Source organism: Pseudonaja textilis, chromosome Z (assembly GCF_049901715.1).
Source record: "Pseudonaja textilis isolate UNSWEBS1 chromosome Z, rPseTex1.2, whole genome shotgun sequence".
Classification (NCBI taxonomy): Eukaryota; Metazoa; Chordata; class Lepidosauria; order Squamata; family Elapidae; genus Pseudonaja; species Pseudonaja textilis.
This window is the reverse complement of record NC_142008.1, coordinates 71,885,228-71,898,914: the sequence shown is the minus strand read 5'-3', so window position 1 is coordinate 71,898,914 and position 13,687 is coordinate 71,885,228. Positions and strand designations below refer to the sequence as shown.

Genomic DNA, 13,687 nt, shown 5'->3' with positions numbered 1-13,687 from the left:
AAATCAGAAAATAAAATACAAGCTGAATAGTCAAGACCTTATTGATGATCCAAATTCTGTCAAGGAACTTGGAGTACTCATCTCTAATGATCTAAATGCTAGAGCCCACTGTAACTACATAGCCCACTGTAACTACATAACCTAATCCTGTGTAGCTTTTTCTCTGGTAATATCACACTAACTAGAGCATACAAAACATTTGCTAGTATACTTGAATACAGATTGTCAGTCTGGAACCCGCATTACGTATCTGATATTAATACAGTTGAGAAAGTCCAGAAATATTTCACAAGAAGAGTTCTCCACTCCTCTACTTGTTGCAGAATACCTTATGCCATCAGACTTGAAATTCTAGACCTAGAAAACCTAGAACTAAGGTCTGATCTAAATATAGTACATAAAATTATATATTGCAATGTTCTACCTGTCAATGAATACTTCAGCTTCAACCATAACAATACAAGAGCCCATAATAGATACAAACTCAAGGTAAACTGCACCAAACTTGATTGCAGGAAATACGATTTCAGCAACAGAGCGGTCAATGTCTGGAATACTCTACCTGACTTTGGTTTCTTCCTCAAACCCCAAAAACTTTAACCTTAGACTGTCTACTATTGACCTCACCCCTTTCCTAAGAGATCTGTAGGGGACGTGCATAAGCACACCAACGTGCCTACCGTCCCTGTCCTATTGTTTCTTTTTATTTTTCTTATATGTATCCATTTCATATATTCATAACTATGTAAGATATCTGTTATCTTATAATTGCTTGACAAAATAAAATAATAAATAAATAAATATACAGAATTGCAACATGCGGTTTTACTGGATGAGGCCTACTGGATTAATATAAAATTCCTTATGAGGCACAATATTGCCTATCAATAGGCTATTAATCAAACCCCTGGTCACATATAGAGCTCTATATGAATTGACTCCTAAATAATTTTAGGATTGCCTATTTTAAACTTGATCTATAAAGAATGCACTTCACAATTAAAATTTCTAAGAGAACCTCTACTATAAAAACTTGGGGTGGAGAAGTGAAAAAAAAAATTCTCCCGATTTTACACTGTATCCCAATAAAAGACTTTACTCCCAAAAATACATGATGGACATTAGGAAGGTAGTTAAAACGGAGTTGTTCCAGACAGTATTTCCCATTTGATATGACTGAGCTGAATTCGAGCTTTATTGTATGTTTGTAGAATATTATGTCTCTTAAAAATTACTTTTGTATTTATTGGTATTTGATGCAATCCACCATGCAGCAGAATGCAAATATTGTAACAAATATTATTTCTAGTTTCCTTGTTTTTTTCACAGGTGTGAAAAAAATCTAATAGCTATATAAAATAATTAGCCTGTATAAACCCATGGAAAATTGCTACTAATACCCTGCCGATTATGTATTATGTTTAAGATTCAGACAGACAGACAGACAGACACACACATATATATCAGTGCTATTTAAAGCTCATGCTAAAAATTAGCATCTGCTTTTACTAAAATGAATCCTTAGGTTCTAAAGCCCATATTTATGTACCTCTCCAGCGCTGTAACTACGGAGTCTCTGAAGATGCTGCCTGTGGGTCAAATGATTGGGTAGACGGCCATTCTGAAGTGGAATTCTGGGGTCAATGAAAGTGGTAGCACGACTGTTGTGGTCAACAAAGAAAGACTGCAATATAAGAATACTAAGAATCAGAAATAATATTAAGAGAGCTACCAGAGTTGGTAATATAGGTTTTAACATGATTTCTAACCTGATTTTTTTAGTTAAAGAAATTAAATGGTTAAATACAGTGTGACTAATGTACTGAAAGTAGACTGAAGAACTACCTACGTTATACAGACCAAGACCAAGAAAAGCAAAACAGATAATTATTTTCAGGTATATATTCCTGAGTAAAATACTGAGTGAAGAGAAGCCTTCCGAGGATAAGCCAGAACCCTCCAGTTAATATACTGATATTCCCCACCCATGCTAGCATTCTTGCACAATACACACACACACACACACAGTGTGTGTGTGTGTGTGTGCATGTGTGTAATTTTTTTTTACATAGAATTAAATACTGACTTTATTTCATTCTTGTACCTTGCCTTGTTGATCAGTTTTGATTTCCCATCCTCGTGGGAGTTCCAACCGTGTATCAGCGAACATGTTGATGAAATTTACTAGATCTCTGTTATGCTGATACCGCTCAAAATTCCGAGCATCTCTGCGGATTTTTAGAATCATGTGTTTCAAGCAGGTGCTATTGGTGAAAACTCGATAGGCACTCTAAATACAAAGAAAAAAAGTGGGGCATTCAAATGCATTGTTGCAAAATAACTATGATAATACTTTTCCAAAAAACCCAACCTACTAATCATGTGTGTCTTTCTAAAATAGCAATTATCTACTGCAGTAATGACAATCTCAAACTGCTCTTTCAATAGAAACCAAAATCCCAGGAGCATTAGGGTTAGGACAAGGATAGAGGTAGTCCTCAACTTACAACAGTACACTTAGTGACCATTTGAAGTTATAAGGCACTGAAAAAAGGGACTTATGACAATTTTTCACACTTACGACTGTTGCAGCATTCCCTTGGTCATGTGATTTACATACGGATGCTTGACAACTGACTCACATTTGTGATGGTTGCAGTATCCTGGTATACAAACATAAATTTTGAGTTCAATTGTGGTTGTAAGTTGAGGACTACCTGTAGTTCCATTTCCTTCCTCCAAGTCCTGCTACATAGTCATCCAAGTGATCAGTGCAATTCCTTCTTATGCCCATGCCTGAATCCTCTCTGAATTTATATATTTTCAGAGTTCTTTGTAATTGTCATTATTAATATACTAATAAATATTCTTATTTGAATCACATGATTATCAACCTTTGATATTTCATTAATGATCACCTTTTTCTACATTTTTGAAGAATGTTGTCTTTCTTATTTCAGTCTTTTTAATTTTTAGGCTAGAATAGTTACAGATAACATAGCAGTTTACAAGCTTGAGGAGTGGGAAATTGTGGTCTTCCTAGCAGGGCCCTCAGCAACCCTACACAAGAGGGTCAGCTGCAAAGGATGATAGAAATGATCACTGACCAAAATTCAGAAGGTCATGGGTTTTCTACTTCTTATGCTAAGTGCTAGGCAAGCTAACCAAGCCATTTTGTCCTCTGTGAAAGTTAATGAATCCAATATTTTGCATATGCTTGTTTGAGACCATAAATAAATGTACCAAATTGCTCAAAGCTATGATTAGTACTGTAGCCAATTGCAGAGTAACTAAAAATTCAGATACCAGAACAAACCCTAGGATTTGAAAAATAATTACTAAATATTTGGCGAGAAAGTTCATAAATTCAGAGCAAATTTCAGATGAAATGTTCTACTATTGATTATTAGAATATATTCAACCAAATATCAATATTCTCAGGCAAGTGAGCTTCTTTATATGTTCTACAGACAATTCATTGTCCTCCTACAATATCAATAAGGGGAAGCACCGGGTCTCTACTGAATCACCTTTCTTTTTATTGCATATGCTTATGGTATGCTGATCAATTGAACCATTTGCTAAATTTGTTGCTATAGTATGATAGATAGATAGATAGATAGATAGATAGATAGATAGATAGATAGATAGATAGAGTATTCAGCTTTGTTCAGGTATTTTCCCACATCATTATAGTTATGCTTTTAAAGTTGTAGCAACGTTTTGGCAGAATATCATCTGCCAAAATCTGTGCCAGAAAGTAGGCTAGCACAGCAGTAGGCTAGCACCTAATTTAAAACAGAAATGGCTGTGAAAGACTGACACACAGACGAACACAATACAGAAGCCAGATGATGGCAGATGAGATTCTGCCGAAATGTTGCTACAACTTTAAAAGCACAACTATAATGATGTGGGAACATACCTGAACAAAGTTGAATACCATACATATAAATACCAGCAAACACTTAACACACACACACACACACACACACACACACGCATGTATGTATGTATGTATGTAGGTCTAGGTGTGTTCGGGTCTTTTCCCATGTAAGATTAAGAGTATTTTGACAACGTTTCTGTGAAGTCCCACTCGCCATCCTCAGGCTGGTGCTTTTGGCTTCGTGTCAGTGCAAACAGTGTGTGATCGGAGCTGCCATCTCTCTATAAATACTGGTGGGGGGGGGGGCTGGTGTGCTGGGCTGGTTGGCTGTGCTGCTGCCTTTTGATTGGTTGATGGAGTTGATGTTGGCTGATGGAGTTAACCCAGAAGATTACAATGCAGGACCCAGGATACCACAACAAAAGAACTCGCAAGCCTATCACACAACCCATTACCCAAGCCATTAAAACACAAGAGGCTAATGGAAAAAAGATCACTACAAAACAAACGACCCAGGAGATTACAGCACAAGATCCAGAATATCTCCACAACAAAACTCACAAGGCCATCACACAGCCCATTATACCAACATCAACTCCATCAACCAATCAAGAGGCAGCAGCGCAGCCAACCAGCCCCCCCCTCACCAGTATTTATAGAGAGATGGCAACTCCGATCACACACTGCTTGCACTGGCATGAAGCCAAAAGCACCAGCCTGAGGATGGTGAGTGGGACCTCGCCGAAATATCGCCAAGATACTCTTAATCTTACACGGGAAAAGACCCGAACACACCTAGACCTACATACCTGTACCTGTGAAAATCTATGAAAACACACACACACACACGCACATATATATATTTTTAGATTTTCAGGGTACAGGTATGCAGGTCTTGGCATGTTCGGTCTTTTCAATCTTACATGGGAAAAGACCTGAACATGCCAAGACCTGCATATCTATATTGATATGTATATATTATATTGCTATAATATATATATATATATTACTATAATGAAACAAGACCTGTCTGTAGTAACAGGATCCCCCTTGTGTTCAAGACAAACTTATTAAAGTACTTTGGTTAACTAATGCAGTCACATAGAATCAGTCTTTTTTTTTTAATGGATTACCTGCTTTATTATTTTGGTTTGTAGATATCTGGGACTGTGTATATTTGGAGATCATTAAGCCTGATCATTCCACTAGCACTAAACAATCCTTTTAATAGCCTTCTATGAACATAATGCGGACAGATTTCATAACTTTAAAAAAGAACTTCAAGGAAACAAAATACTTGTTTATTATTGTGGCAATGTTTTCCAACTTATTCACGGTTATAATTAATCTTTCTAATACTAATTCAAGATTGTGGCATTAAGCTTGAATGCATGTGGCATATTTATTTTACAGGTGGAATCTGAATAAAAGATGATTGGTTTCGTTCTTTTGCTTTCTTTGGTGGATTGTACGTTAAAAAACAATAAAAAAACAATAAAACAATTATATTTCTATAAAATTATATTTCAATAAAAATTATATTTCTGTTGATGAAAGCTATTGATACTAGTCAAAATCATACTCATAAATTCAAATACCTCAATTACAGAAAATAATGAAGTATTCTAATAGTTTACTTAGAGAAAACTTTGGGCACCAAGTGCCAAAATGCTCCCATTTTGACACTTGGTGCTGAAAACATTAGCCACCACTGGTTTAGCATATGCTAACATTGATGACTAAGTCACATATTGTCAATGCTTCAGCAGCCAGAAAAAAAATTGCTGTGCTTTATGACTGCTAATGACATACTTTGACTTCATCTTGGATCCATGTCAAAGGTAACCAACCATATGTTACTCTAAATGATGATAACGTTGCAGATGAATACTTAACAATTAAACATTGCAGATGAATACTTAACAATTAAACAATGTTGAAATAAAATAGATTAGTAGGCTTTATTTTCTGGATTGCTGCAAAGCAACTTTCTGGTGTGGCTAATTCAGGAGAAAAGCCAAGTAGGGATGAACCTAATTCAGTCCAATCATTTTATCCCTGCAATGCCTATAATACCAAGGGCAAACAATCTGATAGTTCTCAGCATATTACTTGTCATCAACTTACAAAATAGCTTTAAAAATACCTTTTAAACTGGCTTACAATTAAAGATAAAGTCAAGGAAAGGTTAGCCAGAATGTGTCAATTGAACTTCAAAACAAAACAAACAATTCGTTGTCTCCCAGCTGATGTCAAGATAGTTAAATTCCCCCATTACTATTTTGGTGTAACAAACATCTTTTTTTTTTCCTTGGGGAAGTATGGGCTTCATGTCACTGGAACAGTTGATAATGTCCCTTCTCCAGATATCTGCATGCTTTCCTCCAAGGTGAGGATATGAAATCAATTGTTCAATTCTAGCTAGTTGTATTGGATTGACATTGTTCTTTAGCAGGGACATTGTTCTTTAGAATTTTTTTTTGTTGTTGTTCTATGAGTGGCATATCTCTAAAAGTTGCCTATCTCTAAAAGTTTATTTCTTCTGATAGTTGTTTGTTACTGTGAAAGAATCTTCTTCTTTTGGATGGAGTTTCTTGTTTTGTTGGTTGAGTTTCAAGAGTACCTCGCCTCGCCTCTAGACCCTTTTTTTGTTGGAATAATTCATTTAACTTACATTTGCACATATGTATGGGCATGAATACATACGTAGAACATATAATATAAGAGACCTCACCCTTTCATAAATCATTTGCTTGAGTAAGAATGATATATGTGAGAATTGAAACACTCCCTAGAAGGTATCGCTAAAATAAGTCACCAACCTGTATGGCAGAGGATCAAGTACTTACATAATTTGCATGCAGCACTGTGAAAAATTCAGGATTGGTAATGAACTTTACAGCTGGTGACTGCAGCAATAAAGTTATTTTTTGAGAATTCACTGGTAAAACAGATATTTCTCTTCTAATTTCTGAAACAAAATGGTAAACATATAAATTATATCATTCCAGTCTTCATATCTTTTGCTCTCTCTCATTCTCCTGAATGATTTTATGCCTAATCTTTCTGCCCTTCCCCAATGTACTGTTTAAAATATTTATTATTACCACTCTTTTCCAATAGTTAGGGCTTGTGTTTTTTCTTACCATAATAACTGTACCTTTAAAATGAATTTTCAGTGTAATAAAAATGTATTAAATAAAATCTTTACCAATCACTGTTAAAGGTTAATTAATTGTTAGAAGATTAACAGGACAAAATGTGTACAACTTCAGTATATTCATTATTAATTCTAAAGCTAATTTGATCTTCTGTATATTTAACCTTAGTCCCATTTTTTTCACTCTGCTTCTTGATTTGTAGTAGAACTTGCAGACCATTATTGGGTATTAGCAAAAGGCACTTCACTTGAAAATAATCTGAGTTTGTTATGTGAGACAAATCACATCTATAGACTATCTCCTCTTGAACTGAAAAATATTTACCAACTTCAAAAATCTTTTTTTCAAAAAGCAATTCTAGTTTGCTGGACATTGACACACGCATATAATGTTTGCTTGGTTACAAACACTATCAAAGAAACAAGAATTTATCCATGTTTTTTGCAATGAAAGCAGGCACAATATGCTGCATGGTAAATAGAGATGCAATGAGTACACTCTCTGAGAAAGTATTACATTTTCTTTAATGCCAAACATTACAACAGAAAATGAGATATTCATTGCAACAGAACTAACATCTTAAAGCACAAAACCTAAGTCAAAACTAAGCTTTTATTAAACAAAGTGCTTCCACAATAGGGTTCTAGTGCCAGTTGATACACTTTCCTATTTTCTAACATGCAATTACACTTTTGAATTGTCTATGTCTATTTAGAAATGATTTTTATAATCACGATTACCTCCTTGGAATTTCCTCACTGGAAAATTGAAATGATAGAGTTACTTCTAAGAATATAAGCTATCTTTTGCCCGAAGTTGATCTTTCCCTTTTTAAATGGAGGATTTACTTAAACATTATTATGTTTAAATGTTATTTATTTAACATTTTAAATGAAAAGATATTGTATTTTTATGCAAAGTGAAGAATACCATCTGGCTATACAAAATGCCTTACCTGTATTTGCCTGGGAAGGGTCTGTTTCGGAATCACTGCCTCCTCCAGGAGGGAGTCTTTCCACATGGCTGCTGACAGCAGTGTCCTCTTCTGTTCTATCTGTAGCAATAGTTCGCTGTATATTTTGATATCTTAATTTTGGCAAAGGAAAAAAATAGAAATATATTTATCACCTACACTTTTGAAATTAGGAAAAGAAATTTTCCAAAGTATCTGTTTGTCGTCTCCTTTTAAAATTTAGCTGGATTGAGAATTTTAACTGATGCGAAATTATTGCCTTTTTGTTCAAATATATACAGTAACATAAAATTTTCAATTAAAAGCATAGAATTCAAACTAAGCATAAAACCACAATCAATTTAAAATAATATAAAAGAATAATTTAAAAATGTGTAAAATCATTTAAAATGCCTTGTTAATTGCCAAGTTCACTGTATCAAACAAGGCATTTCTGTCAACTGAATGTAAAGCCAACATTCATTTTTAGAAAGAAATCCTTTGGAAGGAACAACCCCCATCTAAGAGAAAAAATACTTTGAGATAGATTTTATGGCTCTTTATTTTCTCTCTTTCTGTTCCAGTAGACAATCAAATTAATACAATTTATAAACCAAAAGTATTTTCTTCCTTCTCTTGATTGGACATCACTTTAGAGCAGCTTTTTCATATCTCAAGTGCTCCATTCAAACCAGGGTCATATAATCAATATAGTTTTATTATTTAATTTGAAATTTGCCATTAAAACTGTAAGAACTACTCAGAACATTTTCTAACTTTTTGTTTCATAGCAAACACTGAAGGAAAATGCTCCACTTTAAATTTCAATGCTTTTAAAAATATCCTACTCAGGGGTTTATAAGCTTTGATATTACACAAAGAAGGAATCTTCTGATCTTAAAGAATGACATAGTTTACATAGTGAAGGCATTCTGAAAATATATAGTGGGCTTAGACTAAGATCATAACTAAGTTTAGCAGCATAAGGGCAGTCAGTACAAAAGTACTATAAAAGGGAAAATAATACATTATGCCTGTTCTAGCCAGGGGTAGGATTCAAAAATTTTAACTACCGGTTCTGTGGGCATGGCTTAGGTGGTGGGCATGGCTTGGTGGTCATGTGACTGGGTGGACATGGCTTGGTGGTCATGTTATTGGCTGGGTTTGGCCAACTCAATATCTCACATCGAGGCACGCATCTCCTCGCCTGACCTCTCTTGATTGTGGGGATGCTGCAACAGTCGTAAGTGTGAAAAATGGTCATAAGTCACTTTTTTCAGTGCCATTGTAATTTTAAATGGTCACTCTACACAAGCAAAGTACCAGCAAAGGAAAGGAAAAAAACTCCAGAGATGTTCCTGAGACAGGAAGTCCAGTCCTGCCAAGAATATAATAAGGGTTAACGGAGAGGCAGTTTCTGTAAGCAACACCAGAATGTTTCCTTCCTGACTTACTTACAGGATTAGGCCAGTAGTTTCTTCTAACAACTGGTTCTCCGAACTGCTTAGAATGTTAACAACCAGTTCTAGCGAATAAGTGTGAACTGGTAGAATCCCACCCCTGGTTCTAGCCCATTAAATTTACTGCACATTATTGCTTAAAGTACTATATTTCTCAAAGCCATCTCCATACTACTTCTTTAACCTCAGGAAGATTTTGCTACAGACCTATGGGTTTAGTCTATACTTTTATTTCATTTGTACACACAGACAACACACACACAATGATTTTAAATTGCTTACTGTATTTCCCCATGTATAAGCACCCCCTTTGTATAAGCCACCCCCCCCAATTTTTGGACTGTGAAGTTTTGAAAAAAAATATTTTATTAGAGAAACAAGTTATGAAGAAAGAAAATTTACAAAGAAACAAAATTTGACGTCTAGATCTACAACTTTGGTCATGACGCCGAAAGCGGTGCGGGCGACGCTAGCAATCTACGCATCGGAACGAGAGTAGGAACGAAGCATTCAGGCCGATGCCTAGCGTATGCATTTCTATCGCGTACTCGCACTCGTAATCGTATCATCACGTACAATTTTTACAAAAAAGTATAGCATACTGCTGGAAAACCAGTTTATTCCTACTTTATTATTTTATGCATTTTTCACGTATAAAAAGTGTACCTGCTTTGTATATGCCACCCCCCTACTTTTTGGGCTTGAAAATTTTGGAAAAAAGGGGTGGCTTATACATGGGGAAATACGGTAAGTCATCTTGAATGCTGCATAAGTAATGTAAGAGTGAGATATTTCTTTAAGTAAACAAACATGGCTTGATTTAATAAACATCTGTGGAATCTGTAAAGAGATTGAAAAATCATGATAGAAGAAGCATTGCCACTTTTGAAATTTAGCACTGGAGAAGATTCCTGAAAATATCACCAAAAGAATAAAAAATGAGTTATCAAATCAATCAACCCAGAGTTCTCCTTAGAGACACAAATGATAATGTTTAATTAATCAGATCTATTAGGTAAAAATCTAGCTAGCTGTAGATATCAACAATGATGGGGAAGAGAAAAAGGATAACTAAATAAAGATGTATGGATTTGATTATAGCAGCAATGTGTGAAATATTGGAATATCTGAAATTGATATTTGGGGACAACTCTTTCTGGAGAACTCCTAGGCAATCACTAAAAGTTGACACAAATTTGATGGCAAATAAAAAAAATCAAAATAACTTTCAGCAGGAATTTATGTACCTTTTTAGTTTTAATAGTTAAAATTAAGGCAGACCACATTTAAAAATAAAAGCTGAAAATAAATGAAAGTAAGTAATTGTGTTGTAGTATTTACCCAACCAGTTTGCAAATTCTATACTACTGTTGTAAGGTATTACTGTTTTGAATCTTACAGGACTTTTGAATCTGGCTGGAAAAGACTTACAGAACTATCAGAACACAGACACCAAAAAGAAATAGGCTGAAGACTCAAATAGTCTCATTCAGATCTTTTACAGAGAATAATTTTATAAGGCTCACAGATGTCTGAATTCATGTAACCTCCATGGAGCTATGACAAGCAGGGGTGGGATTCAAATTTTTTAACAACCAATTCTGTGGGCGTGGCTTAGTTGGTGGGAGTGGCTTGGTGGTCATGTGACTGGGTGGGCAAGGCCAACTCTACATCACTCACATCAAGGGGCGCTTCTCCTCGCCTGGCCTCTCATGACAGTGGGAATGCTGCAACGGTCATAAGTGTGAAACTGTTGCTTGTTAAAACAATTACCAGAACAAATAGACACAGGAACTAGCCAGATTTCTCAAACCAGTTTCTTTTCAGAAATAGAGATTAATCTTTTTTTCTTTCAAACAAAGCTGAATAGGGAAAATTATCCCATCAATAAACACAGGATTAAACGTCACCAAGCACAGAATTAAACTTCACCAAAAACCAGTTTTAGACCCAAACTCAGAAAGGGTATGTACACTCATGTTTGAATGTCAATCTTTCTAGCTAGCCAAGAAGAAGTATTTCCGGGGGAGTATTTCCTCCCAACAGCGGTATAAAAAGCTTAAAACAACCCTTCCCCTTAAAGAAAAAAAAACCCTCCTTCGGAGACTGTAAGTCTAGCCTGTCTGTCAAGAATATAATAAGGCTAGAAAAAAACAAAAGGAGATTTCTTCTAGCTACCGCTTCTCCAAACTGCTTAGAAAGTTAACAAGGAGTTCTATAGAACCGGTCAGAACTGGTAGAATCCCACCCCTGATGATAAGTAATAAAAGTACCTTCTTAAAGCCTTCCACCTGCATTTGATTTTTGTCCTCCAAAAGAATGCATGAAACATTTAAATTAAATTAAATTGCAATAGCTATCATTATCGCTATACACCATTTCACAGTGCTTTATAGACCTCTCTAAAGGCTTTACAGAGTCAGCATATTGCCCCAACAATTTGGGTCCTCATTTTATTGACCTTAGAAGGATGGAAGGCTGAGTCAACCTTCAGACTCGAACTGCCAAACAGTTGGCAGCCAGCAATCAGCAGAAGTAGCCTGCAGAACTATGTAAGTACATCTTATTCTGTTTTAATTAGGCAGAATAAACAATTAACATAAAATGTACCTTTTTACATCAATTTCTTAACTTGAGTCAGAGGGATTTTAATAATTTTGAACATTTGCCCTAATTGGAAAGAAGGGAATAATCTTTTGTAATGAACAATTTTTAATTAATTTAGTTATTTCGTAAAGCTGAAAGCTAAACCTCCTTTTTTGCTTTAAACATAACATTCAAAAATTATTTTACAATTTTATAAGTTACTTGGCATTTTGGGGTAGAATCTAGTCTTGATCCAGTCTGCAGAAATGAGAATTGTGTTAAGGGCCATTTGAAATGCAGTTGGGTTTTTTTGGAACACTACTTTTTTTTGGAACACTACTTTATCCGTTGAAACATTTATTTTTGCAATCTGTGACTAACCTTGGACAAATGCATTTATGTTGCCACGAAATAAATGAAAACTGTCCGCCAAATATAGACATTGATTAAACTTTGATCAAGTACACTGAACAAAAGAACATTTTATAGATTTTATATAATCATTTTTAATACACAGACAGTTATAGTAGCATATATTTAATGAACCTTATTGGGCAAATATATTGTGTATTTCCTCTTTGAGTTACTGTTTGCTAAGGCACAGGATTGTCAACATATATGCTTTTTTTTTTTTTTTGCCTATTATGTTTTGGTCCAAAAACTTACCGCCGATTGAGTTGCTCCATTTGTTGGATTGATCCAGATCTGCGTATTCCATCAGGAGTAGCTGCAGCTGTAGGCCGTTGCCAAGTTGTGGTTCGATTTACATGATCCACATAAAATACTCGTCCATGACTGTCTATCCGAGCTTCCCAATCTTATATTTTTTTGAAGGAGTTGGAGACAAAAACAAATGAATTTTAATTGGAATATCCAAAACATAGATATTGGAAATTTAGCCTAAGAATGTCGTATTTTCCCTATAGCTATAAAGTTATGCAAAAATATTTCCATAAATAAAAAGAAAAAGTATACTAATCTACTTAATAGAGTTTCTATCAAAAACCACTACAATCAGCGGAGGAGCTAAAGTATTAATCTTATTATATAAGCCATCTTGGTGAGAACCCAGTCTTAAAGGACAGCATATATATGATTAATTTAATAAGTAACGTGCAAATATCCAAGAAGGTTTACTATATTCCCAAATGGCATTTGTGCTCCCACCCTCCTCTGTTCTGACTCTGCAATTATTGAGATCTAAAGTAATTATTAATAAAGCCCCAAATTAGGCCAATATATCATTTCAAAGGTTTGAATTAGGGATATGTCAAGTGAACTAGTTAGCATAGATAATCTCATTGGAGGAAAATGAGAAATTAATCTAAAAATCATTTCTACAGTTTTGCTTTTTGAATTTCCTAATCCATTATCCATGATAAAGTCAGGAGCCAAAATATAAGACCTACATTTAGAGCATAATTGTCCATGGTTCCCTAAGGCTTAAGGAAGTTCCTACCAGAGGTCAAAAGGGGAAGTCCCCAGCAGAGACCAAAAGAAGGAAGCTGGGGCTAGCTGGTAACACTGGAAAGGCCCCTGAGGCCAAACAAGTGGCAAGACAATTCCCTACCAGAGGCTAACAGGGAGGGAAGCTGAGGCGATCTGAGGAGTCCCTCCAGCAAAAAGTAAGCAATAAAACTAA

The 13,687-nt window shown here is 35.2% G+C and overlaps 1 protein-coding gene across 8 annotated transcripts in view; it reads right to left on the bottom strand.

The window, feature by feature from the left end:
• The window catches only part of HECW1 (HECT, C2 and WW domain containing E3 ubiquitin protein ligase 1), a 329,622-nt gene that overhangs the window by 68,470 nt on the left and 247,465 nt on the right, over positions 1-13,687 (bottom strand). For all 8 annotated transcript variants that reach the window (XM_087915428.1, XM_087915430.1, XM_087915425.1 and 5 more), the window contains 5 exons: positions 12,712-12,862; positions 8,003-8,133; positions 6,736-6,857; positions 2,105-2,290; positions 1,550-1,684 (listed from right to left, as the gene is read on the bottom strand). In XM_087915428.1, the coding sequence (XP_087771554.1) occupies positions 1,550-1,684; positions 2,105-2,290; positions 6,736-6,857; positions 8,003-8,133; positions 12,712-12,862 (725 nt within the window). The remainder of the gene's footprint in view (positions 1-1,549; positions 1,685-2,104; positions 2,291-6,735; positions 6,858-8,002; positions 8,134-12,711; positions 12,863-13,687) is intronic.